This window comes from Peromyscus leucopus, chromosome 2 (assembly GCF_004664715.2).
Source record: "Peromyscus leucopus breed LL Stock chromosome 2, UCI_PerLeu_2.1, whole genome shotgun sequence".
Taxonomy (NCBI): domain Eukaryota; kingdom Metazoa; phylum Chordata; class Mammalia; order Rodentia; family Cricetidae; genus Peromyscus; species Peromyscus leucopus.
Genome location: NC_051064.1, coordinates 110,942,181 through 110,969,799, shown reverse-complemented (window position 1 = coordinate 110,969,799; position 27,619 = coordinate 110,942,181). Strand labels below are relative to the sequence as shown.

Below are 27,619 nucleotides of genomic sequence, written 5' to 3'. Positions count from 1 at the left end.
ATAATGGGCTGAACCTCTGAACTATAAGCCACCACCTCAATTAAATGTTTCCTGTGTAAGAGTTGCTGTGGCCATGGTGTCTCTTTACAGCAATAGAAACCCTAACTAAAACAGGGTATTTGTGGGGGAAATTTTGACATGGTGGTATTTTCTTATAGGGCTTTGTGGGAATTGTGGCCCAGACATGGGCAGTGCAAAAAGTAGTGGGATGTGTGACTAGGTGTGGCCAGCAGGGCAGGAGCTGTCAGTGTGGGACATCCCAGGATGGCAGGTGGTATGAAGAGTACTGTGCCTGCTCGGCAGTGCGGGTCTTCACTGGATGTATGGAGATGTTTTGAGGACTGCCAAAGGTCTAGAGCAGCCATTGCAAGCCTTGGGAATACACATCAGGGGTGGAGGTATCAGCAAGCAGCTGCTATCTGAGGCAGGGTGAGAACAGCCCAGAGGGAGACTGTGGCGACTGTGGCTGTGTGTGTGTGTGTGTGTGTGTGTGTGTGTGTGTGTGTGTGTGTGTGTGTGTACGTGTGTGATGACAAAGAGAAAGGGACATGAGTCTCATGGCCTTGGCATTAGCATTCCTGATTCAGCAAGAATACTAGATGAAACAGATGGGAAAATGGAGGTGTTGACTGGATGTTTTCTATGGCTAAGGGGCCAAAAGGGGGAGAGGACTAGTAATACAGAGCCCCTCCTGGACCCCCAAACCTGGCCCCCTGGGAGGAATATGGTGACAACAAGGAGGGGAGTGACCCAGAAGCAACAAAAGATGCTCCCCGAGTCTGACCTTTGATACAGAGAAGGGAAAACCTATGATCCAGCGTGCAGACAGGGGTCTAAACAGTGGTCCAGGGTGAAAGAACATGATAACCAAAGATTATTCCACACTGGAATTGCTAGAATTGGGGAAAGCTTTAAACAAGCAATGAAAGAATCTCCAGCAGCCTGGCTTGTGAGGCTGTGATATGGGAGCAGATGGAGATCAGTCTGAGTGCTGCAGAAGCAGAGAAACAGCAATATAACCACATCAGTCCTTGAGACAAGCTGCATGGCCTGAAGCAGTTCAAGGGACCCCGTCTCTGATGTGTGGGGTCCCACAGAAGCACCCTAGTAAGGCCTTACTCCAGTCAGAAAGTCTGAGTTTGCTTTACCCAGCAGGGCTGCCTAATGGGATGATTTGGCCAAACACATGATTACACTTGGCTGTACAGTGTGCTTTGATCTTGAAAGGGGGAGGTCTTTTGCCTCTCTCCTTGCTAGTGTATTAAAAACTCATTAGAATAAATCTTGAGGCGGCTGGTTATTAACCCAGAGCCCTCCCTAAGCTATCCCGTGTCTCGGTCTTTCTCTCCATCTCCATCTATATTTCTAATACTTCCTCATTCCTTTCTCCTCCCCTCAAGAATCCTTCGACAGGTCGGAGTTGGACTCCCACATGATGGACTGGTTCATAAGAGCTATTAGAGATGTTTGGTCATCACCAGTAGAGGTCTCCATGGATACCAGGCCAGAGGACAACAGAGGAGGGACAGGCTCCATTGAGGGAGCGAGGTGTGAGGAAAGCAGTGTGCGATGTCCAGTTGACTGGGGCTGATAGACTCTGCCCTGTTGTGTGATATTTTGTTTGTGTTCTGACAAATAAAGCTTGCCTGGAGATCAGAGGGCAGAGCTAGCCACTAGTTAACCACAGAGGCCAGGAGGTGGTGACATACACCTTTAATCCCAGCACTTGGGAGGTGGAGACAGGAATATCAGGAGGGTAGAGACAGACTCTGGCCCACTCCGTCTGAGGGTTCATAGAGACAGGATCACCCATTTGGTCTGAGCATTGGTAGAGCTAAGAAGTAAGTCTCTGGCGGCTGGCTGCTTCGCTGAGCCTGTGTGGACCAGGGTCTTTATGAGGTAGGAGAAAATGTAAAGAAAGAGAGTAGCCCGAGGTAAGAGCAAAGCAGAGAAAGAGGTCTGTCTCGGTTACTCGAAGGCAAACATGGCTAGATTTTATGTCAAGCTCTCCTAAAACAGCCAAGTTCTGTGCTAATGAACTTCTGGAAGTCTTTGAAACCTGAGGAGCAGTTCACAGAAGGCCTCCATGATAAAATCATACAAGCGTGGAAGATGAAGCCTGTCCAAAGGGTGGGCAATTACCCCTCTAGACTAAGGTATCTCTCTGCTACAAGAGTGTGGAGATGGTTTGCCAGCAAGGGTCTTCCTCAGAAGCCAGGTGTAGTGGATGGAGAGGCCGGCCGGCTGCAGCTAGAACCTCAGTGCCAGCCCAGAGTCTCCCTGGGAGGCAGCCCAGAGGGAACCAGCATGAGCAGCCAGTGCAGTAGGGAGGGCGGGACTTCACTCACCATCAGCTCTGAGCCGCCTGGGAAGTATGAGCCAGCCTCACCAAGCTCATGGGGTGGGGAAATGCAGGGAGGCTTCATGGAAGAGCTCCAGGGTGTGTGTCCTACTTAGGGTTTCTATCGCTGTGATGAAACACCATGACCAAAGAGCAAGTTGGGGAGGAAAGGGTTTATTTGACTTACACTTCCACATCATAGTCCATCACTGAGGAAAGCCAAGGCAGAAACTCAACAGGGCAGGACCCTGGAGGCAGGAGCTGATGCAGAGGCCATGGAGGAGTGCTGCTTACTCGCTTGCGCCCTGTGGCTTTCTCAGCTTGCATTTTTATAGAACCTAGGACCACCAACCCAGGGATGGCACCACCCACAATGGCCTGGGCCCTCCAACATTAATCACTTATTAAGAAAATGGCCACAGGCTTGTCTGAAGCCCCATCTTATGGGAGCATTTTCTTTTTCTTTTCTTTCTTTCTGTTTTCTTTTCTTTTCAAGACAGGGTTTCTCTGTGTCGACCAAGCTGTGCTGGAACTCACTCTATAAACCAAACTGGCCTCGAACTCACAGAGATCTGCCTGCTTCTGCCAGTGCTGGGATTAAAGGCCTGCACCACCCCTGCCCAGCTGGAAGCATTTTCTTAATTGAGGAATTGAAGTTCCCGCCTCTCAGTTGACGATAGCTTGTGTCAAGCTGACATGAAACTCTTCAGCACAGTGTGGAAGTGGATCGGTTCAGAGAGAATGGCTGAGGGCTGTGAAACGCTAAGGGAGTGTCTCCTATGTATGTGGCTGTACCCAACATGGATGTGCTGGTTTTGATGGCATTGGCTGTCTCCGGAGCTCTGTAAAAGCTGATCGTGCCTGCCCCTCCCCTTCACCTCCCTCGTGTCCCCTGGTTTAAATCCCTACTTTCTGCACAACCGTATCTCACGGGTGATCTCCGACCCTCGTGGGTGTTGTGTGGAACCTCACTGACTGCTTAGCATCATGGTCTTTTACACACAGCACACATCACCTGGTCTGTCCCCTAGTCTGTGGTTTGATGAGAATGTTCCCTGTTAGTCTCTGGCATTTGAGTATTTGGTCCTTGTCTTAGGGTTACTATTGCTGTGAAGAGACACAATGGCCATGGCAACTCTTATAAAGAAAACTTTTAAGTGGGGTGGCTCGCTTACCGTTGCAGAGGTTCAGTCCATTATCATCATGACAGGGAGCGTGGCGGCGTGCAGGCAGGCGTGGTGCTGGAGCTGAGAGAGCTACATCTTGACCAACTGACACACTGGGCGGTATCCTAAGCATAGGAAACTCAAAGCCCACCCCCACAGTGACACACTTCCTCCAACAAGGCCACACCTCCTAAAAGTGCCACTCCCTATGAGATTGTGGGGGCCAATTACATTCAAATTAACACATTCTACTCCCTGGCCCCCATAAGCTTGTAACAATATCAAAATGCAAAAATACATTTAATCCAACTTCAAAAGTCTCCATAGTCTATCACAGTCTCAACATTGTTTTAAAGTCCAAAGTTTAAAGTTGCTTGAGGTTCATGCAATCTTTTAACTGTAATCACCTATAAAAATAAAAAAAGCAGGCTGGAGAGATGGCTCAGAGGTTAAGAGCACTGGCTTTTCTTCCAGAGGTCCTGAGTTCAATTCCTAGCACCCACATGGTGGCTCACAACCATCTGTAATGAGATCTGGTGCCCTCTTCTGGCTTTTAGGCATACATGCAGACAGAACACTGTATGCATAATAAATAAATAAATCTTTAAAAAAAATCAAAAAAGCAGATCACATACTTCCAACATATAATGGCACAGGATATATACTACCATTTCAAAACATAGGGATGGGAGCATAGCGAGGAAATACTGGACCAAAGCAAGACCAAAAACCAGCTGGGCAACTCCAAACTGCATCTCCATACCTGAGGTCAAAACGCTCTTCAGATCTCCAACTCCATTCAGCTTTGTTGTCTGCAACTGTTGTGCCCGTGTCTCGAGCTTCCCCTCCCCAATCAGGACCACCACAGAGCCGATATCCAATGCAAAACACACAGGGGTTTATTGATAACAAGCAAGCCCGGGCTTGGTTCGTGTCCAACCTCAGCAGGTGGAGGACGGCCCTGAACTCTCAGGGTGAGGGGTTTTTAAACGGAAAAACTGCAAGCAGGGTGGTACAAGCCTTGGCGTCATATGATTGGGTGAGGGTGTATAACCTTTGAATTCACTGGTTGGCGGTTACAGTTATCATTTTTGGGCAGGCCTGGACAAGTCCCAGGCTCTGTCCTTGAGCTGCCATGGGGGCTGGCTGGCCTCGCACGTTCACATTGACCCATGCACGTAGCTCTAAGTTGGTGAGGGGTCCCAGACAGTAAACAATTGACTGAACCTTGAACAGTCACATACATGCAGAAAGGGAGCTACTGGCAAGGACTGTCTTGTTCAAGGCCCTCCCAGAAACTGCTTAAATCTCAAGAAACTGAAATTGAGGCCTGATCTCTGAGAAGACTGAGCAGCCTGTTACAGCATCTGCTTGGTCCTTTCACAGAATACTTCTTTTTCTTGGGCTGGTTCCACTCTGTTAGCAGCTGTCCTTGGCAGGTATCCCAGGACTCTGGCATCTCTAACATCTTGGGATCTCTAAGGCAATCCAGCAACTTCACACGCTTCACACAATGGCCTCTCTACAAGGCCTTCATTCGGGGACATCCCTGACACATGCTTGGCCTCGGCAGCTTTATTCCATAACTCCTTTCTTCTGTCCTTAACTCTAAACCCAGAGTCATGTGGGCAAAGCTGCTAAGTTCTGTTCCTTGCTGGGGCTGGAACATGTGCCCCGTCCCCTTCAATTACATCCTCACCAGCTTTCTTTCATTGACTAAGCCTGGCTGTCCTCGGACTTGCTTTGTAGACCAGGCTGGCCTCCAACTCAGAGATCCACCAGCCTCTGCCTCTGGGGTGCTGGGATTAAAGGTGTGCCCCACTATACCCAGATCTAAGGTTTTCTTTAGTTCCTTTCCACACGTTGGAAACTTAGCTGGTCAGGATCTTGCCCTGAGGTCACCACTCCCTTTATTCCATTTCTTAATGTTTATCTCCTTAAACACAGGATTTAGCACTATTCTACTTACAGGTGTTCTTTTTCTTCTCAAAATTTACTTTTTGTAATTTACCTCCTCAGCTTTCTCCTTTTCATTATAAGTCTTCATTAGAGTTACCACTAATATTCACACAACAGTATATACTAGGCTGTTTTGAGATTTCTTCTGCCAATGGAACTAATCCCAAAACTGTTCACTAATAGAACTCCCTGGTTTTGTCATTGTTATATTGATTGTGGCCTGAGATCTTTTTTATTTTTTTATTTTTTTTTGAGACAGGGTTTCTCTATGTGGCTTTGTGCCTTTCCTGGAACTTGCTGTGTAGCTCAGGCTGGCCTCGAACTCACAGAGATCCGCCTGCCTCTGTCTCCGGAGTGCTGGGATTAAAGGTATGCGCCACCACCACCACCACCTGGCTTGTGGCCTGAGATCTCTTCTGATTCCCAGTCACTTTGTAGCTGATTGAGGTGGAGGATATTATGAGTCACAGGCCACAGATCTTCCCTAATGAACTATTATGAATCATTCCTAACTGGCTCTAAATTTAATCCACATCTATGACTTTCTCCTTGTGTTAGATTTTCTTTCTGTTCTGAACCATATTTCTCCAGCTGGAAGGCAGTGGGCACAGAACCTGCTCTTGAATCTCCTAAGGACACAGGCAAAGCTTGTCTTCCGCTGTTTCCCACTTTAGGGAGCAGCAAGAGGCAGCTGTTGGGCACAGGTTTTATCTTTACATTTGAAAACAGCCAGATTCTTCTAGCATGTCAGAGGCAGCAGGGTGGCAGGCATCAGTCTGTACTTGATGCCAAGGAGGGCTGGCAGGTCTGAGTCAGGCTGGCTCCATCTGGAGGCTGCAGGGCACTGACAGCTGGAGCCCTGGGCTCGTTCCAACTGGGCATTGGGTCACTAGAGAACAGTGTAGCCTGGCTGCACTTCTTTTTTTTTGTTTTCTTTTCTTGTCTTTCAAAACAGAGTTTCTCTGTAGGCCTGGCTGTCCTGAAACTCTCTGTAGACCAGGCTGGCCTTGAACTCAGAGATCCATCTGCACTGCCTCCTGAGTGGTGGGATCAAAGGTGTGCGCCCTCCACAAGGTGCCTGTTTGCACTTCTGATCAGGTCATTCTTGTTTCTAGTTGCTTCATGTGTTGAGTCTGGACCCCATGCTGAGCATGCTGAGCATCTGTTCCAGCCCTGCAGCGCCTCCTGCTGAGGTGCAGCCCATTTCCTCTGGGAATGCTTCTGCTAGACAGGTTCAAGCTTGAACCTGGGAGAGGCACATCTGGTGGGCATGCAGTGAAGCCAGGAAACTTGTGTTTCCAACAGTTTCCCGGTGGGGAAAACCAGTTGGAGACACTGCAGCTAATGGCTTATGCCTACCCCCCACCCCACCCCGCCCCCTTTTGTCCCCAGATGTGTGAGCTCCAGTGTAACACCTGTTTAGAGAAGCCCCTGGGGGACACTGCCAAGTGAAGGTGCAGATGCACAAAAGGTGCCAGGAAACAAACAAACAAACAAAGCAGCTTTCTGGAGGGCTGAAGCCACCCCATTCCCCCTGACCCCCAGGGACCCACCAGTGAGCAGGCTCCCCCACGGGCACCTGCCTTACTGAGTGTTGTACCATGACTGCCTCAGCCAGCCAAGCCCTGCCCCTGGGTGTTTCTGCTCTGAGACGTAGCTGAAAGGCTGCTGTTGTACACAAAGCATGCAGCCCGACATCCCTCAACCTTCACGTGGTTAGTCACCAAAAGCCACAGTTACAGACAGGTCTAGCTAAGAAAATATGCTTTGTGGATAAAGACGGCACTTTAAACGCTGCTCGGGGTGACTCTAGGGCAGACTGAGCACCTGCACTTAGTGTCCACACCAAAGCTGGGGGGGTGGGCGACAGTGAGATGGCCCAGTGGGTAATGGTGCCTGGCACCAACCTGATTCTGAGTCCCAGGAGCCCACATGGTGGGAAGAAAACAAACCGTTACAAACCATCCTTTGTCCTCCACACGTGCATCACGGCCCATGTGTCCCCTCCTCCACACAAACTTAAAACAATGGACCGTAAGAGGGTGGCTCAGTGGGTAATGGCACTTGTCAAGCCTGATGACCTGAATGGATCACTGAAACCCACACAGTGGAAGGAGAGAACCGACTCCTGCCTAGTGTCCTCTGACCTCCACAGTCTGCTCCCCCCTTGTCGTCTCCCCAGACTCCCGAATCTCTCTTTTATTCACAGCTTGTACAGTGAGCAGGCCTGGAAATGAGGACTCAGACACACCGTTTGGACTAATGTCCTGGAGTAACACACTCCAGAGCTGAACCTGCCCTCCTTTTTCACATGAAGAAAATGAGGTCCCAAGACGGGAGGCGCTTGCCCAGGATTTGCAGTGAGGCCGATGCTGAGCCCAGTGATCCACACCCTCCCACATGGTTTCCAACACCAGAGCTTACAAGCCTCGGGTGGAATAGGTCTGCAAGTGCAGCGTGAAGCAGGACTCCAACCTTGCCTCACTGAACATCTATCCCTGCACACAGTCAATAATTAACATGTTCATCTGCAACACCATCTGTCAATTTTTTTTTTTTTTACATCAATGGGTCTGTTTAACCTCTTTATCGATCTATTTGGCTACCCCAGAGCTAATATCATACTAGCTTAACTGCCACTGCTTTGTATACACGCTGGCATCTGGTACATAAGTCTGTGACTCAGGGATTTCAGAACTGACTCAAGTTCTGCTAAGCAGATATTACAATTTCAATTAAACTTACAAATTTTTTTTAAATGGGTATCTGAACATCAAGTCTTCCTACCCATCATCATAATACAGGTCTTTACTGACTTTCAGTGAAGCTTAATGGTATTCTCCATTGTTACAAATTTGAGATTAAATCCTAGTTACTTTGGGGAAGGGATGTGCTTTGTTGCTATTATATTTCTTTGTGGTCCTGGAGAGTGTACCCAGGGATTCATGCATTCTATGTAAGTACTCTGTCCCTGAGAGACACCCTACCCTAGGCTGCTATTAGAAAAGGCATCTTTTCTTGAATTACATTTTGCTAGCTAATGTATTGAAATGCCTTTGGTTTCTGCATAGACGGTCAACTCTTTCGGACTTTGTACTCAGTCCTTTACCACACTGCTGGGACCCGCACAATGAACAGCAGTGACGGAGGGGTCCTCGTTCCTCCGTGACCTTGAGTGGCGCTCACGGACACTGCATCACTTACTAAACACGACACTCTTGGTTTCCTCCTAGTTCTTAGTCGGTTAAGAGTTTCTCTGTTGCTGTTTTTGTTAAATAGGTATTGAATGGCACCTGTTCTGCACAATCTGTTTCATTTTTCCTCTACTTCTTAATGATTACTTGGGTTTCCTCATCTTCTAGAACCAAGAGATCCATCCCTTTAGTATTTAACGTTATGAACTTAACACACACTGGCTGTTAACACAGACTAGAAACAAGAAAGGCTGCTTCCCCAGTCTTTCCAGGGCTACCTGCTGGTTTCCAGGGCAGACTGGCTGGGACGCGTGGGTGAGAGACCGCCCCGAGGGGGGGTGGAGGCCGCTCTGTCAGGTGTAGAGCTCGCAGAAGCAGGGAACACAACATGGTTGCCAGACTTTGGCAAAGAAGGCACGTCCTGCCAGTCTCAGCTACGGCCAGTTTGTCCAGCTCCCTTTCTTAACCCTCTCAGCCAGCCAGGGGATGGCATGCCCTTTCTACTCAGCAGTGGGAGAACATGGACTAGAGATGACATGGCTCAGCAGTTAAGAGCACACACTACAGAAGACTGAGTTTGGTTCCTAGGACCCACACTGGGTGGGTCACAAGAGCCTTTAACTCCAGCTCCAAGGGACAGGACATCCTCTTCTGGTCTCTGAAGGCACCTGCACTCACACCCACATACCTGCACACAAATACACACAAGTATACATAATGAAAAAGTGAAATCTTTGTTTTTGCTTCAGCAGAATATTGGAGAAATACAGTCTGGGTGACAGGTTTTCCAAATGGTGGGTTCCCAAGTATGAATGCACAAGGGTCCCCATGGCCTAGTTCTGCACTGACCCACTCTGTTGTGTGGGGATCCGGTTCCATGCGACTTGGCAGGCCATGATTGCTGTCTTCACTCCAAGAGTTGTCTGGAAGCAGAGCATACAGTACGGCCCCAGGGATAAGCCAGGACCAGCGAGCGGTGCTTCAGGGGCCACAGGCCGATTCCACACGAGGAAGAACTTCAGCGTTGACTGACAGGAAGTCCTCTATCACAGCAAATGAACAGACTGGCCACCAGCAGCAATGTGGAGCCAGGAGTGGGCTGCTGGTCTCCAGTGAGGTCTGGGGTGAAGTGAGCTGCGAACATATGCCTGGGTTTACTGGAGAGCCATGGTGATCAGGGAGTATTTTAGTCGGGAGCTGCTGGGCTCACAGCATCACTCCACAGGCCTCTCTGCTCTTGGTGCCATTGACCTTCAGGCCTTTGATCCTGTAGGTAGACCTGCCTATTTCCCTAGAGCTGGAGAGCCTTTATAAGCTGTGCGCTCGCTCCTGTGTATTTTGCCAATTGGATCAGGCGCAGAGCGGGAACTGGAAAGCAAAGACCTCCAGAGTCCTTCTTACTTGTGGAGGGAGTATTGCACATACCTCCTTCACACACCAACAGGGCTTTATTGGTGGGACTTAGAACCGTGACAAACCCCAGCATGCAGACCGTGGGGGCTTGGTACAGGGGCCAGGGGATGAGAGCTGAGAAGGCCCATGGGATTCCTGCTCAGGGCACTCTCTCTCCTCTCAGTTCTTACGGGCAAGTTTGTAGGAAGACAGTTCAGCACTTCACAAACTGATGGGTGACCTCGAAGATCCCCACAGACTCCTGGGCCTTCTCGTCATAGTCTGTCCAGTCCTATGAAAGAAGGCGGCATTAGCCTCTCGAGGCAGAATGGGGCAGTGTGGACAGTGGAGAACCAGGAGTTCCGAAGCCCAATGCAGGCTCTGACTCAGTGAGTCACGGACGCAAGAGACCCTTCAGCGAGCAGACAGCTCAGGCCCGAACTCCATCTCTCGGGCTTGTAATCAGGCTGGTCATGTCACTTCCCCAAGCCTAAGTTCTGCCCTCTCTTTCTTTCCCTCCCTCCCTTCCTCCCTCCCTCCCTCCTCCTCTCTCTGTTTCTTTCTTTGTGTAGTTTTGGTGCCTGTCCTGGAATTCACTCTGTAGACCAGACTGGCCTTGAACTCAGAGATTCGCCTGACTCTGCCTCCTGGGTGCTGGGATTAAAGGTGTGCGCCACTGCCACCCGGCTTTATTGTGGTTTTTCTAGACAGAGTTTTTCTGTGTAGCCCTAGCTAGCTGTCCTGGAACTTGCTCTGTAGACTAGCCTGGCCTCTAACTCAGAGATCCACCTGCCTCTGCCTCCCGAGTGCTTGGATTAAAAGTGTGGGCCACCACCGCCAGGCTTTTGAGTTGAGTCCTTTATTTAAGGGAGAGAAGAGACTTGGGAGTGAATGTTGGAAGAATGAAAGGAGACACCTGGAAACATGCTTAGCACAGAAACCAACACCAGGTGGGGTGGAGAGCGCCGCCTACTGCGGTGACAAGGAGCCATGCAAACAGAACGAGCTGGTGCCCTCCCTTCACAGCTGGAACAGAAGACTCGTCTATCTGCAGGGTTGAAACAACTCCAGGTGATCCCTACAGACACTTCACCTACTGCTCCCAGAGGAAATGGGCTTAGCTTCTCATGAGCGAGGGTCTGTGACAAGATTTTCATTAACTGGTGAAGTAAATACCTCTGTTTTATGTGCTTAAGAGGAGCATATTTACTATGTAGTTCACAGGCACTGTTAACTCGAGCCTGAATGAAGCTTATCTGCTGTGTACTTTCCATTCAGGCACATTCAGCCTTCCTGCATGTACTCACGAGACCCACTTGGGCACTAAACTTACGGCCATTTAAACAGCAGAATCACTAGCAAAAAGCACAAAAATTTAGAGCTAGCTCTCCACTGTAAGACCTGTTCACCAAAAAGATAATTCCCCTCGGGTACCATACAGCACCTTGCAGGATCCCCAAGTCTCACCTTTTCTTGCAGATTAATGTCACTGAAGACTGTCCCTGACTCCACGCCTTCGGCAGCAAACCCAGCCTGCAGGGGAGAGGCAAAGAGTGAGGCTGGGGAGAGACAGTACCTGTGAAGAGTGGCCCAGGGCTGGGCTTTCTAGCAAAGCCTTCAAGATGAAAGGCAACTTCAGTGTAGCAGCTGTTCCTGGAAAACTCGGGTTTCCAAGTGACTCGGCACTGCCGTGGTGTGTCTAAATTACAGCCTGGCCTAGAAGACTGCTGGGTTTCTTCCTGTTGCTGTGGTAAGCACCAGGACCCAGAGGCAGCTTGAGAGAGGAAGGGCTTACTTTGCTTACATCTCATCGCCCAGGGAAGCTGGGGCAGGACCTTAGAGCCAGGAACCAGCAGAGACATCTAGGAAGGAGGCTCACTGCTTGCCTACTTCCCCCTCTCTCTCTTCTTTATTCTCCTTTCTCCCTTTCCTTCTTTTTTTTGGGGTAGGTCTTACTATGTAGCTCTTGTTGACCTGGAACTTACTATGAAAACCAGGGTGGTTTTGAGCTCACAGAGATGCCCCTGCCTCTGCCCCCCAAGTGCTGGGGTAAAGGCGTGTGGCCATGTCCAGCCTCAGCTATCTTCCTTCTACATCCAGGCTCCCCTCAGTCAGCAGTCAGGACAGGTCTTCAGTTGAGGCTACCTACTCGGGGGGTCCTGGTTTGTGTTAACAAGAACTAGTCAAGTACGATGGCAGGAGTGGGGTACATTCTCCACACCAGTGTCTGCCGAAGGACCTGGGTACACACACTCCACTCCTCCCTCTGAACCTTAGTTTTTTTTTTTGGGGGGGGGTTTGGTTAATTTTTTTTTTAAGCTAGGGTCTCTCTACATAGTTCTGGCTGTCCTAGAACTCCTTGTGGAGACCAGGTTGTTGTCAAACTCACAGAAATTCACCTGCCTCAGCCTCCTGAGTGCTAGGATTAAAGATGGGCACCACTATAACTGGCTTTGAACCTAGGTTTTTTTTTGTTTTTGAGACAGGGTCTCATGGATTCCAGGCTGACCTTAAACTCAATGTATGGCTGAGGATTCTATTTTTTTTTTTTTTTAATGATATGGGGATGCCAATACCATCTTTTCTAACTTACCCATCAGATCTACTGTGAGGTAAAAGTGTACACATAAATGGGTGAGTACTGATTTAAGAGTCAGACAGACCTGGGTTCAATTTACAGCCCTCTGCTTACTAACTGTGGGACTCTGGCAGGCTGCACTGTGGTAGTTGGAATTCATTTGGCTCCCATAGTCTCATAGGAAGTGGCACTATTAGTGGGTATGGCCTCATCAGGGGAGGTGTGTAGCTCAAATTTTCCTGGTTCTGGTCAGCTCCTGTGGCCCTGAGGTTGGCCACTTGGACCCAAGTACACATACAGAGACTGATATCACTTATAAACTGTATGGCCGCAGCAGGCTTCTTGTTATCTCTTCTTACATTTTTTTTTTAAAAGATTTATTTATTTGTTATGTATACAGAAGAGGGCGCCAGATCTCATTACAGATGGTTGTGAGCCACCATGTGGGTGCTGGTAATTGAACTCAGGACCTCTGGAAGAGCAGTCAGTGCTCTTAACCTCTGAGCCATCTCTCCAGCCCCCTGTTCTTACATCTTAAATTAACTCATTTCTATTCATCTATAAGTTGCCACATGGCTTGTGGCTTACCGATGATTTTACATCTCGCTTCCTCTGTGTCTGGCTGGTGAATCCTGACTCAGCCTTCCTGTCCCAGAATTCTCTTCTCTCCTTATCCTGCCTACACTATACTTCCTGCCTGGCTACTGGCCAATCAGCGTTTTATTTATTAATCAATCAGAGCAACACATTCAATATGCAGAGCGATATCCACAGAGAAGTGTGTCACTGTGGGGGTGAGCTTTGAGGTTTCTTATGCTCAGGACACTGCCCAGGAGGTCAGTTCGACTTCCTGTGCCTGCAAGATGTAGGACGCTCAGCTCCTCCAGCACCATGTGTGCCTGCATGTCACCACGCTCCCTGCCATGATGATAATGGACTGAACCTCTGAAACTGTAAGTGAGCTGCCTCAATTAAATGTTCTCTTTATAAGAGTTGCTGTGGTCATGGTTTTACTTCACAGCAATAAAAACCCTAACTGAGACGCACACAATCTTTGAAGTTCCCTCTTATGAATCACTCCACAGGGTTACAGTAAGGATGAAATGAAGTAACATGTAAAGGTGACGGGCATGGAGCACAGCATACAGCAGGCATTTAATAAGTGACAATTACTAATCATAGAATCCCCTGCTCAGAGCTAGAGCATTGAAGGGGAAGGCAGGATGGAGAATTCCTATTTCACAGTCTCTGTAAGAAGCAAAGTTCTGTGCTACATTCCCTTCCCCGAGAGCCTCTTACAAATACATACCTGGGGTTGGAAGTCAACCGGTTCAAGGCCCCGACACTCAAACTCTACTATTGTCTTGAACTTCTCATTGTCTTCAGCCTAGAAAGGAAGTGTACTGAGGAGGCAGGCACAATGGGCCCCCGGGAGAACCCATGCCCTCTGTCCTTTCTGCCATGTGGGCCCTGACTGCACCCAGGAGCCTCGAATGGGACCCAGAACAACTGAGCCCTTTAAAAGAAGCCTGTCTTGGGCACTGCTCCCGAGGACCTTCTGTAGACACAGCTTCTGCAGAGAGCTGAGGAAAACCTGAACCACGCACAACGAGCCAATCACAGGCCCTAACACCATGTTCAATGAACGGTAAATAATTAGCACCAAGAAGACAAACAAGAACGTTGTTACCAAGGCTCTAGACCACCCGTACGGTCCCAGTAAGTACACCATTGCCTTTTGCTAACCATGAGGACAAGGGCTGGGCGACTGTAGAGGGTAGGGACCTCTTGGGAGGTGGGTAGCCAGGAAATCCATGCCTACTTCACCCGTGGGCTCAGTGACTACCCAGCACCATGCCCAAATTTTCAACCCACTGTACTTTCAGGAAAGCATTGCACCATCACCCAGTCAGTGTCTGGTGGACAAGAGATGGACTGAGCAAATGAACAGCTCAGTGCATTAAAGACTTAATAAGAGGGCATAGTGTCAAGCGCATGTCAGCTCAGCTTTCAGGAGGCTGACGCAGGAATGGGAGGGGTTTGAGGCAAGCCTGAGCTACCTGGGGAGACTAGTCTCAAACAACACAAAAGAGAGTTAAGGACACGGGACCATGTCCAGTGGCTGGCCACTCTGATGCAGCGACTCTCGAACCACTCCTCCTAGCCGCCGGTTCCGATTTAATCCGACCACCCCGTCACTGCAGCAGGAAACTTACATCGTAAGACTTGATGGTGCTGCTCAAAATTTCTGAAATACAGAAAGGAAAAGGTGACTTGACTCTAGATCTACGCTCCACTCAGGGAAAAAGAGTGAGCTGCCCAGGTTTTAGTACTTCAGGCCCAAGTCCACCCCTGGACAACATGAGTCTGCCTCCAGTCAGCCTGGAAGAACCTGGGGGAGTCATGCCTGACCTACCAATGGAGTTTTCCCGGGCACATAGTTTGCACTTCTGGACCATGGAGGCACTGCCTCGGCCTCCTTTCAGCGCCACACTGTCCTGACCAGAAACAAACATAATCTCTAGTTATGTAACAGTTTGATGCAAGGATCCCAAAGAGATCTCATCCCTATTATCCAGTGGAAGAGACCAAGACCCACAGAAGTGAGTCACTTGCTGAAAGTTACGGGAGGGCTGGGAACAGCTCAATGGCAGAGCATGTTTAGGATGGATTCAACCCCTCAGCACAGCTGGGGTGGGGTGAGTGGGGCGGCACCCTAAGGAGTCTTCCTGTGAGTGAGAAAAAAGGTCCCTCTTGATTTTGAACTCTGTCTCATATCTCAAAGAGGCCTGTTGCTCCCAGTGCTGACCACACTGGTGCTTGCTCTCTCAAGCTACCATAAAAGAGAGAGAGAGGAAGAAGGAGGAGGAGGAGGAGAGGAGGAGGAGGAAGAGGAGGAGGAGGAAAAGAACGAAAAGAAAGATGTTCAAAGGACAGAGGGATGAAGGCCAGCGTCCCCAAACCTCCGTCCAGAGTATGTGGAGGGACTATTACCATCAGCCGGATATACTGCCACTTCTCTGAAATCTCACCACAGTTGCCACATTTCATCTGGGGGTAGAAAAAGAGTATTAGTTGAGCAGCTAGCTTAGTTGGAAAGACACCATGGTTAGGGTAAGTATAGTGTAAAGCAGGCTCATAACCTACCATATCCTTCTATCTATTTATTTTAGATAGGCTCTCACTATGCAGACTAAACTATTTTTGAACCTGAGATTTTCCTGCCTTTGCTTTCAGAGTACTGGGATTCCTAGTGAGTGCCACTATACCTAATACAGCCCATCTTCTAGGTGATTCTTTTTTTTTTTTTTTTGGTTTTTTTTTTTCCGAGACAGGGTTTCTCTGCGTAGTTTTGCGCCTTTCCTGGAGCTCACTTGGTAGCCTAGGCTGGCCTCCAACTCACAGAGATCCGCCTGGCTCTGCCTCCCGAGTGCTGGGATTAAAGGCGTGCGCCACCACCGCCCGGCTTCTAGGTGATTCTTACCTCATCCTACAACCAGCTCCAATGAGGACTCGAGCAGACTTATCTCCAGACAGGAACAAGTTATTTCATCCCTACCCCCCTCTAAAATGTGTATCATTTGGCTGGGGAATCCAAGTCACAGGCCCCCAAGCAACCGTGCCTGGCTAGGAGCTTTGTGCTTAGGGTCCTAAGAGTGCTGGGGTTAAGCAGTCATCATTTTGTTACTCTTTTCTGTCTCCTCCATTATTCTGTTTCAAGTCAAAGAAGTTCATTTTTCAGATGAGCCCTGGACCTCGTGCTCCAAAACATTTGGAAATGGGAGCTGTGGATGCAATGGTACAGCACTTGTCTAGTACTGAGGGGATTAAATGTAAAGAAAAGCAATCGGTTATGACCTCCTGAAAGACAAGGCTTTGGATGGGTATGTGAGTCGATACGACAGACTAGGAGAATACGGCGGAATCTGGGAAGTGAAGAGCCGCACACTGTTTGGATCTCTACAGACCATGCAGACAGGGCACCTACCCGGTTGTACCAGGCTTACTAGTACTTTGTGAAGACGAAGGGTGGTCAACTTTCACAAGTTAAGCCAGCAAATAAGACAAGGTGAGTTTTATTCACCATATGAAGTAGTCACAAGGTCCCCTCACATAACATTTTGTTCAGTGTCTGTTTACAAACCAAGACCCGGGGAGATTGCACGTTTGGAGAGTGCTAGCCTGCGGCCCTAGATTCGGATAAATCCCCAGGACTGGAGAGGAGAAAAAAAGACAAAGCTCCACCGTGGGAGGAGGATGCACATCTGTAATCCCAGCACAGGGAAGGGAAAGGCAAGAAGATCTAGAGTTCAAAGTTATCCTCCGCTACATAAAGAGCTCAAGGCCAGCCTAGATTACATGAGACTAATAACTAATAAAAGTAAGATCTAAAATTCCAGCCTGAAAAATCCACTTATATGCCTGGATAACTTCCTCGGACCCAGGAGGACAGAAAAGCTCCCAGTTCAGTACTGAGACAGTGGCTTGGCCTTGGGCCCCCAAAACGCCCACAGCCTCCCGAAGCTCCTCCCTTTCCCAGGAGGGATCCGCCTCCCGCCGCACCTTCAGGTACCACCGGAAGTCCTCGCCCACTGGCCGAAGGTTGGTGACGTTCTCCAGCGTGGCTTTGAGCTGCAGCGCGATTTTCTGAGAAGGGGGCGGGCCAGACTGAGAGCACGGCCGCGCGTGCGCAGCCGCGTGCCCCGCCCCTCCCGCCCCTCCCAGCTCAAGCCGGGCCTCCGGGGCCTCCCCGCGAGCCCACTCCCTTCACTCCTTCCTGGTAGGAGCTCGCGGCTCTCGGGTCCTCGCCGCCTCCACCCCACCTCTGACTCGGCTACCGGACGCTCCGATGGCGAATCGCCTCCCCTTACCCCCATAGCTGCCTGGTCCACGTTATGCCGCTGCGACTGCTGCTTTCCGGCCCGTCGTAAAAGGCTTGGCACCGCCCGCGCAGCCTCAGTGAGGGTGGGCGGGAATCGGGGCGTTGGTGAGCGGTCTCCCTGTCACCTGCCGGGGATCGCCTTTCTTTGTGGGCGCGTTGGGATCCATGGACTCGCTGGTGTCAGAGATAGCGCCTGGTTCTCAATTTGTGCCATCACTTAGCAGGCAGGATGTTGTGGCTCGAAACCTCTGCTCGACCGCTCTAGGCCCTCGGTTTTCTTTCCGCCTCCTTCCTCCCCTGTGGTGCCGAGTCTTCTCAGGTTAGGTGGCATCCTCGCAGATTTGGCGTAGTGGCCCTCCGCTACACTGTCATTGGATCTACCTGCCGGACCTGATGTTGCGATCTTTCCCTCGAGGCTGCTCTGTGTCCAAGTCCTCGTGGTCCCTATGTCTGAAAACAGCTGCCTCTTTCCTACGGTCTTATTCTATCATTTCTTTACCGACACGGCAGGAGCCGTGGGCATCAACATTCGAAAACATGTCATCCACTTGACACTTTTATAACCCCGTCTTTGTTTTAATTTTATGTTTGTTTTGCCTGCTTGTAGGTGGGTGCACCACATGCATGTAGCTCCCGCCGAGGCCAGAAGAGGGAACCGGATCCTCTAGTGACAGATGGCTGTGAGCCACCATGTGGACGCTAGGAACTGGATTGGGGTACTCTGCAAGAGCAACAAGTGCTCTTACCCGCCAAGCCATCTCCCCACTTGCTCAAGTGTCATTTAAAAAAAAAAAAAAAAAAAAGGCCTTTTTCTGACATGACCAGACTGGCCTCAAAGTATCTCAATCAATAGTCTGGCATCCTGACTCGTCAAGATAGTGATATCCCTAACTTGAAGCAGCAGGCAGAGTGAAGTATGAAAAGTCTGAGAACGATTGGGACCCTGTCTCAGGTTGGACTGTCCCTAAGGATGTGTAGTTAGGCTCATCACATCCCTTCAGACACACGAAACCTATCAAGTCCCATTTCTTCTAGTGTAATCTTACCAGCTATTTGCCTAAAGCCATGAAATTTATGTAACAGCAAGAGAAAGTGTCTACAAATCTACCTGCTGAACAGTTTTCCTCCACACTGAAATACTGGATCTGTAAAAAAAAAATTGAAGCCCAACACAATGCAATTTCATGCCCAAGAAGCTAACACCACTTGGCTGTGAAATGTGGCTTGGTGGAACGCTTGCTGAGTATGTGCAAAACCCATTCTTACTCACACACTATAAGTAAATCCAACAGCCAGTGTTCAAATTTCTTTATGGTGTCAACATTAGTTTTTTAGCATGACACAATTAGGGTCAAACATTGCATTATTTTGTCTGTCTTGGGGGAGATCAAATCCAAGGCCTCACGAATGCTGGGCAGGTGCTTTCCTACTGAACTGTATGTAACTCCAGCAACTGATTTGTCTTGTAAATATTCAGGTTCCTTTTCCCTCGGAATTTAAGGATCCACATTGAACTGGGTGTGATGGTGCCTGCCTGTAATCCTAGCACTTGGGTGACTGATCCCTAGTTCTAAGTCATCTGGGCAGTAAAGGGAAGGGAGGCTCTTTGTTAAAACCAAACCAGGTAACTTGTCCTGGAATTTCTTTTGAATATTGCCAATGAGATTCCCAACTCTCGTATTAAAAAACATATTTAGTATATGTGTGTACATTAGCACACACCCATGCCACAGCATAGGTGTGGAAATTGAGTCATCTCTTGCCTTCCACCTTGCTGAGGCAGGGTCCCTGTTTCTGCTGCTGGGTGCTTAGTCCAGGATGGCTGGCCCATGTGGGTCCCAGGGATGTGGATGGTGGTTGTCATGTCAGGCTTATGCAGCTAAAGCTTTACTGCCAGAACCATCTCCCTGGCACTCATTGAAAGTTTGTATTTTACATGAGAAATAATTCACACATTCAGATGTTTAGGAAAATAACAAAAAAGTACATGTTACTACGTTTATTAAAGACCATCATTTATTGTTTATAAAAATTGCCCCAATATACAGAAAAAACTCCTAATTACGGTTAACTAAAAACTCCCACCCCCCTCATGTCCACAATATCCAATCTAGATGGGTTTAATCTTGAAATGTAATCCAATGAGACTGAAGACTAAACACTTCAGGTCCTGGACAAGATAATAAAATACTCGTAAGCCTTCTGGATCCCTAAAATACAAAAGAAAACAAAAATGTTGAAGAAGCAGAGAAAAGTTGGCAAATAAAAAATTAATAACCCTGGTTCCTACAAAATGTTTGTTCCGTATGAAGGTATTTACAGCAGTAAAACTTTGAGGAAGCACATGTCCATCGAGAAGGAAAAAGTCACTTATTAAAATGGAGTAAAGCATGCTGTTTTTACTGTGAAAAACATAAAACCAAGGGGGAGAATCATGATTTCTAAAACAGATTCTGTCTTGTGCTTTTTAAAAAGGCTGGAAATCCAGGTCGGTGGTGGAGCACTTGCCTAACATGCCAGGCTCTAACCATGTTCAATTCCCAGTACCGCAAACAAGACAGCCCCAGCACCCAGGATTCTTTATAGTAAATAGATTCACATCCCAGTGTTATAATTCACACCACCACCAACATGAATTTTAAAATTTAGATACAAGATTTTCACCAAGACTAAGATGGGCTAGTCTGAACAGTCACCACTGAGAAAGCTGTTCACTCAGTGACCAACACATTTGTTTGGCCTTACTTCATTTTCTCTTCTGGCTGTTACTATGCATTCCTCGATGTCACTTGAGAAGCACTAACTGAACGAACCACAAGTAAAAGAAGCAACCTTTGAAAACACAATTGGCCTGAATCCATAAGCTCTGCATTTGTGGGTTCAGCCATGAATGGAGGATACAGTTAGGTTTATGAGGTTTCCAACTATCAAATGGATATTCAGATATTTTTTTCTTGCTGTTATTTCCTAAATGATATAACAGCTATTTATACACAATTTGGTTTTATAAAGAGGCTTTAAAATATATGGGAACTATTTATATACTTTAAAGTATAATGGAACACTATTTTATATAAGGGAATTAAGCATTCAAAGATTCTGGTACCAAAATTCCTGGAGCTAACCCTCCATGATACTGAAAGACAACTGTAACCTGGAGCCCCCTGTGAATGAGGAGGACCATAAAGACTTCTGTCTTGTGTCTGCACCTCATCTTTCTATGCTGGCCTCATTTGGCTGACATTTTCTTTTTAATCTCCAACACCAGACATAACTGGATTTAAATGTCATAAATACTTACTTAGACTGGTTGACATCAATAAGGGAACCAATTTTTGATGTTGTAAAAGAAATGTGTTCATCGCCAATGACGATTTCAAGCTCCTAGAAACATTAAATAAAATAAAAGACAGCACTGATCACTAAAGAAGCACACAGGACAAGGGTCATCCAAAGGCTGGTCCTCATGCTTGCACGACAAGCATTCTATCCACCAAGCCACCTCGGCAGCCCTTTTCTTCTTTTAAAATAATAGTTACTTATTGGTGTGTGTGTGTATGAGAGAAAGAGATATGTACGCATGTAGGCACGAACCTCAGGGCATACTCATGGAGGTTAGAAGACAGTTTATGGGAGTTCTCTCCTTACACCTTCATATGGGTTATGGAGATTAACTCAAGCTGCCGGGTGTGGCAGCAAGAGCCTTTACCCACTGGTGCATCTTGCTGCTCCCCATCCCCATCTTAACAAAACAAAAAACACAAGTTATACCTGTCTCCCACTCTATTCTCTGGGATCCCCCTAAAACTCGTGTGTATTCCTCCCACTTGCTTTTTTAGATTTAGCAGCATCCTTTTAAAATAAATGGCCATACCCGATATGTATATATATTTTTTCCATTCAATACTGTTTCTAAGATTTATCCACGTTGAGCTACTCAACAATTTAAATGTGTTGAACATGCCATTTCCTTACTGAAGCAGACTTAAGTTCCTCACGTTTGTTACTATGAATGATGTGGCAAGAATGTTCTAGATCTTGGGGCTGAGCCCCTGGTAAACAACTGTGCTAGTTCTGGAGTTAGGTCCCAGTCCCACCGAAATTAAGTATTTTCAGCTCTGCCGGCTCCTATCCAAATGGCTTCCTAGTGTGGCCACACTGGGACTTGATTCCTGCCATCGGTGTATGAACTCTTTCTATTCTTTTGAAGACCTTGGGGAGGCTTTAAAAAATGCGATGTCCTAATTTTCACAGGTTACAAATGCACCTGTAAATCTTTTCCACATTTACTGGCTCCTATTTGAGTCTCTAAACTGTCTATTTATATCCTTCCCAACATTTTGCCCCCTGGGTTATCTTTTTATTGGTTTATAGTTCTTTATATATTCTGTAGAGAAACTCCTTGTCAGATATATTTTCCAAGTATCTTCATCCAGCCTGTGGCTCCTTTCAACTTTATCTAGATGTCTTTTGTAGGTTTTAAGTTTAATGAAGTCAAATTTACAAATCTTTTCCTTTAAGGAAAAGAGTTTTTGTTTTTGAGATGGTTTCACTATGTACCTTTGGCTGGCCAGAGACCCATCAGCCTGTTTCCCAAGTGCTGAGATTAGAGGCATGTGCCAAGTTCAGCACAATTTACATTTTGAAAGAACCCCCTGGCTTTAGGATAGAAATATGGGGCTATACAAGACAGGAGAAACAGAAACCAGAAGTACGGAGTAGAGTAATAGCAGTCAAGGTAGAATTATCTTTTATTTTTTAGTTATCAAAACAGTAATACAGGGCTGGAAAGCTGGCTCAGTGGTTAAGAGCACTAGCTACTCTTCCAGAGGACCTGGGTTCCATTTCCAGCACCAACATGGAATTAATAAAGCACTCACCTGCCGACCTACTCGGTCAGGAGGGGGCCACAGAGCATCATCTTCTTTGGTGATTTCACTGTCATCAATAATTCTCTTTAATTCTTCCATCACACTTTTATGTACATAAGCCTAAAATCAAGTTTAAAATACATGAGCCTGTAGAGGCCATTCTCTAATTCACACCACCATACCGCAACAATATTCTAACTCAGAAAGTAATGGGAGATAAAAACGATTGCTCCTGAAGACCTGTTTCTCAAACCTTAAAACAAAAGGTGGGTCGGGATCAAAAGTAGCCAACGACAACAGCCCAGCTCCCCAGCTACTTGTTGGGACATCCTGTTTACACGAATCTTTTCTCTGCTGTGATTTGAACATGCCCCTCCAAATTAGGTTGAAACTTAACCCCACCACCACCAGCCCAACCCCCACCCCCGTGAGACTAGAGACTTTCAGTACACGATTAAGCCACAAGGACAGAAGGATTCAAGGGAATTCCCGGCCCCCTTTACACTCCTTTGTCACATGAAGAAAGTTGTTTTTTTTTGTTTTTGAGGACAGAACAATCATCTTAGAATAGACTGGGTCTTCACCACACACCAAACCTGACAAGGTCTTGGGATTCACTGAGAGGTAAATCTACTCTTTATACGTTACCCAGTCTCAGGCATTTTAATATAGCAGTATGTGTGGACTGAGATACACCTTTACTTTGGACACGATTTCAGTGTGTCCTTCCCACCCCTTTCATGTGACTAAAGGTTTGGTCCTCAGGGTGGTACTAAGGAAGTGGTATGGACCGTGAAGAGGTAGGGATTACTGGAAGAACCTTAGTTCACTGCAGCATATCATCAGAGGAAGGAGGGACCCCAGGGTCCGTTTCCGTCTCACTCCCCTGGTTTGAGAGGTCATTGCATGGCCACACACATACTCCTACTACTGAAGTGATGTTTGGATTCTGAACTTCCAGAACAATGAGCTAAATCATCTCTTCTTTGCTTTTGAGACAGGGTCTCATTTAGCTCAGACTGGCTTCAAACTGGAACTTTAATCTCTAACCTTCCTGCCTTCACCTCCAAAGTCCTGCAATTGCAGACATGTATCACCATTCCTGGCAATAATCCTTCAGTAGCCTGTCAGAGAAGTTGTTACAGTGATGGACGAAGACTAATACACCCTGCTTCTTTTTAAAGATAGGGTTTCACGTAGCCAAGGATGATCTTAAACTTCCGAGGGCTGAGATTACAGACATGGACCACCATAACCAGTTTCTGTGGTACTAAGAACCAAACCCAGGGTCTCATGAAGGCAAGCACTCTATCAACTGAGCTCCATCCTCAGCTTCATCCTAGTTATTCTTCAATAGAAAAAGATATGATGCTGACTTGGCATAAAATTAACTGCTAAATGGTACAGTGATATACTGACTGCTGTATTTTCAAGTCTGACAGAGTAATTAAAAGGAAACAGTAGTGTTGATGAAGTCTTAAAAGTATCACAGCAGAATGGAACTTTACTGAGATATGAGTACGCCTGAATTTTGGCCAATATCTCTTATAAGCAAGAGTAACTTTGAACAAGTCTCAGATTTAATACCTGGGCCTTCATTTTCCTATATGTAAATATGGCAGAATACTCTGTCACATGGGCGTTTATAATCAGGGTTAAAGAAGATACATATATGCCAGGTGGTATGTGCATGCCTTATTTCCAGGGGAGGCAGAGGCAGGCAGATATCTGAGTTTGAGGCCAGCTTGGTCTATAAAGGGAGTTCCAGGACAGTCAGGGCTACGCAGAGAAGCCCTGTCTCGAAAAAGACAACAAAACATACACAAGGCACCACTCTGCACTTGACAACTTTCCGTTTCAGGAGCAAATGCCATGCTCTCTTCAAAGACTAAGTGCTAGGAACTATGTCAAGCACTGTAAATACGTTGAATTAAATAAATAGAGCACTTAGAAATGGAAAGTAGGTTTTATTATCCCTCATTTTGCAGATAACAGAAGACCAAGTTCAGCCAGGGAACTTGTCTGAGGTCACATGGTCAGTATGAAGCAGACTGAGGGTTCAAACCAAGACATAGACATTTCAGCTACTAGTTATTGATTCAGCACTGTTATAAACAAAACAAACAAACCTGCAAATAAAAGACCCGAGAAATAATCTAGTTGTTTAGAAATAAGTGTTTAACTGGGTATGGTGGAGCACACCTTCAATCCCAGCTTGGGGAGGTAGAAGCAGGCAGATCTTTGTGAGTTCCAGGCCAGCCCAGTTTACAGAGTGAGTTCCAGGATACCAAGGGCTACACAGAGAAACCCTGTCTGGAAAAACAAACAAAAAGACAAAACAAACAAAGAAAAAAGAAAAAGAAAGAAGTACTTATCTCCCCACTCTTCATTTTTCATTACTATCACTAGAGAGAGCATAAACCATGTAAAACAAAAGGCTAGGCTATAGTCAAGGAAAGGATCATACCTCTTTTCTGATCATGACATCATTTTTGTAATTGCTGTTGTTGGCATAGCGCAGTTTTCCTGTGGGGGCAGAAAAATAAATGCAAATGTACAACAAAACATGAACAAAGCATCAGTAGCCTACTAAGAATATCAGCTTTGTCTAAATTATAACCAATTTTCAACCCACTCCACAGCTGTGATATTAGTCTTTTCAGTGCTTCACTTTAAACTACTAAATAACTGAGGATGCACCTGACACAGAACTAGAGTTCAGGCTAAAGCTACCAGGATGTGGCAAAAGAACACAGGCACGCTCTTTACGACTCTGGCAAATAGCTTTCCGGCAGGTCAATGACCTCAGCTGTAAACAGAAATTATAATTGCTAACTTACTTACACAGAGAGTGTGCTGATGCTCAACTGGGCTGTGCAGTATTTTGAAAACTGTAGGAAGCTGCATACAGGAATACACACACATACACCCCCATGTGGTCCTGTGATGCTGATCTATTTCTGCATACTTTTAAGTGGCGCACACCTAATCCCAGCACTTGGGAGGCAGAGGCAGGCGTATCTCTGAGTTCGAGGCCAGCCTGGTCTACAAAGAGAGTTCCAGGATAGGCTCTAAAGTTACATAGAGAAATCCTGTTTCGAAAAACCAAACAACAACAAAACAGGAAATGTTGGCTGAAGGTCTGAGTAGGTTTCATGCATAAAGTGACTTTGGGTGGTGGATGGGACAAGGGAAGAATGTAAAGTGTAGGTGTGGGTTGAGGGACCAAGACAAGACAAGATGGCGTTTTGGACAGAGTTCACATCAGAGAGACTGAAAACTAAAAAGTGCTTGGGATGTTGCAGGCAGAAACAAAATAGTGTGGGAGGAATATTGTAGGGCTGTGGCTGAAAAGGCAGGAACTCAGCTTGGCTGTATGCCATGGTAAGGGGTTTGAATCTTATCAGGAAGGTAGAGGGAAGCCATTGAGAGTATCAGAGAACAGTAATCTAATTACAGAGGCCTGTTGCTACATGTTCTTGTCCATCTTATAGAGAATGAACTGACAAGGAAAAGATCGAAGAGGAGAATTGTCTTTGCTTCCTCATCACACCGCAAGCTTCCCAAAACATTATCAATCAGATACGTTCAAATTGTCTCCAACAGTATCCTAAATCTTCTCCACGTCTGTAGTCCTATTTATCCAGTCTGGACCACCATCTATGTCCTGTCAACCGTCACGCTTGCCCACTCTGTGTCCAAGCGCTAGCATACTTTTTGAAGAACAGATCACACTTCTTCTCTTAAAAGTTTTCCTGCTGCATCTATTCATGGCCTATAAACACCTAAATAGCGAGGCTCCTACCTAATATTATCTCCTGCTATTCTCCCTGAAATTCCCTATTATCTTTCAGTCATCACAGTGGCCACCTGAAACATGCCTGGTTCTTTGCTGTCCTATGACCTGTTGTTCACTTGCTACTCCATTAGAACGCTATTTTTCCCGAGCGTCACAAATTAACCCCTTTTCAATTACGGCTCAATTCAAATACCCATTCTTCAGAGTGCTCTCTAACGGCGATGCTATTTTCTGATCACTCCTCACGATAGGAGATCATTGTTCACGGTTTCTCCCAGTACTGAAACACATTTTCCACGAGAGGGAAAATTTATCTTCGTTGCTCTGTCCCCAGAGTGGAACACGGTCCGGTGGAACATGGACATCCAATCTTTGTTGAAATGTAAGCAATCTGGCTTTTAAAAAAGTTACTAAGGAGCAGCTCCAGCGCACAGACAGAAAGAACCAGCGAAGCCGAAAAAGGGATGTGCCTTCCACGCCCCAGCAGCACCGGTCTCAGCCCCTGCCTTCACTTGGCCACCTTCCGGAGCCCGGCTCCTCCGCCCGCCCCCGGGTCCGGTCCCTCTCCCCGCAGGCGGGAGGCCGCTCTTACCGTCAGGCCGGAACTCAAACTCCAGGAACTCGTGACCGAACTTGCCTTTGTGACCCACGTAGTAACGCAGGTAAAAGTCACTCTCCATGGCCCACAAGGGACAATCGAGAGCGAACTTTAGAAAGAGACCACACTACCAGGATCTGCGCCCTAGACTGACGTAGCGGCGGCGCGTGGAAGTGACGTCAAACCGCCGCGCCGTTAACAAGGTTTTCACTCTCTGGAGGCGGAAACGAGAGCCCCACGCCCCCTAGTCCTGAGGCGAGATCGATTTTCCGGAAGTCGAGTGTCCTGCAAGGTCCGGGAACCTCCGTAAAGGCCGAGCTCCCACGGTTGCGTCAGGAGACCTTTACCTGTAGATTTTAAGCCCAACTCTGCGCGCTGGCGTCCACTCAGGCTCAACCTCAATTTAAAGACACAAGCGAGTCGAACCAGACTATTCACTCTCCGAGCCCAAGTGGTCTCCGCAGTTAAGATGGGGCAAAATGGCTCACCCGTCTTTGAGCACGCTGCCCTCTCCCGCACCCCCAGTGTCTGAATAATCAGGAGTTGGCTTTGAGGGGGAGTGTGGGAGTGAATAGCTGTGGTCCAGCACTCAAAGCTTAACTAAGCAGGGGGGTCACGAGTTTGAGGCTACAGGCTGCATACTAAGACCCTGTCTCGAAAAACTTTACTGTCTTACAGAGTTTCTCTGTTTAACGGCTCGGGCTGTCCTGGAGCTCTCTGTGTAGACTAGGTTGGCCTCGAACTCACAGAGATCCGCCTGCCTCTGCCTCCTGAGTGCTGGCATTAAAGGTGTGCGCCACCACTGCCCAGCTTACTGTTCGCAGTGGCTGCTTCTCCAA

At 47.4% G+C, this 27,619-nt stretch overlaps 2 protein-coding genes across 3 annotated transcripts; both read right to left on the bottom strand.

Annotated features, from left to right (window-relative positions):
* Positions 1-9,371: 9,371 nt before the first annotated feature.
* Positions 9,372-17,598, bottom strand: Czib (CXXC motif containing zinc binding protein). 2 transcript variants are annotated; one of them, XM_028888494.2, is made up of 9 exons: positions 17,502-17,598; positions 17,194-17,277; positions 15,625-15,681; positions 15,047-15,128; positions 14,847-14,878; positions 13,940-14,017; positions 11,520-11,585; positions 10,244-10,344; positions 9,372-9,794 (listed from the first exon to the last, which is right to left on the bottom strand). In XM_028888494.2, exons 1-8 carry the CDS (start codon positions 17,505-17,507, stop codon positions 10,267-10,269), a joined length of 483 nt encoding a protein of 160 aa, XP_028744327.1. In that variant the 5' UTR covers positions 17,508-17,598; the 3' UTR covers positions 9,372-9,794; positions 10,244-10,266. The 2 variants fall into 2 exon arrangements, with proteins under 2 accessions (XP_028744327.1, XP_028744318.1); XM_028888485.2 differs by having other exon boundaries at positions 9,372-10,344.
* A 1,898-nt stretch (positions 17,599-19,496) lies between these two features.
* Magoh (mago homolog, exon junction complex subunit) lies at positions 19,497-26,966 on the bottom strand. Its single transcript, XM_028888471.2, has 5 exons — positions 26,775-26,966; positions 24,851-24,909; positions 22,393-22,503; positions 20,814-20,896; positions 19,497-19,722 (listed from the first exon to the last, which is right to left on the bottom strand). Exons 1-5 carry the CDS (start codon positions 26,860-26,862, stop codon positions 19,623-19,625), a joined length of 441 nt encoding a protein of 146 aa, XP_028744304.1. The 5' UTR covers positions 26,863-26,966; the 3' UTR covers positions 19,497-19,622.
* Positions 26,967-27,619: the final 653 nt, after the last annotated feature.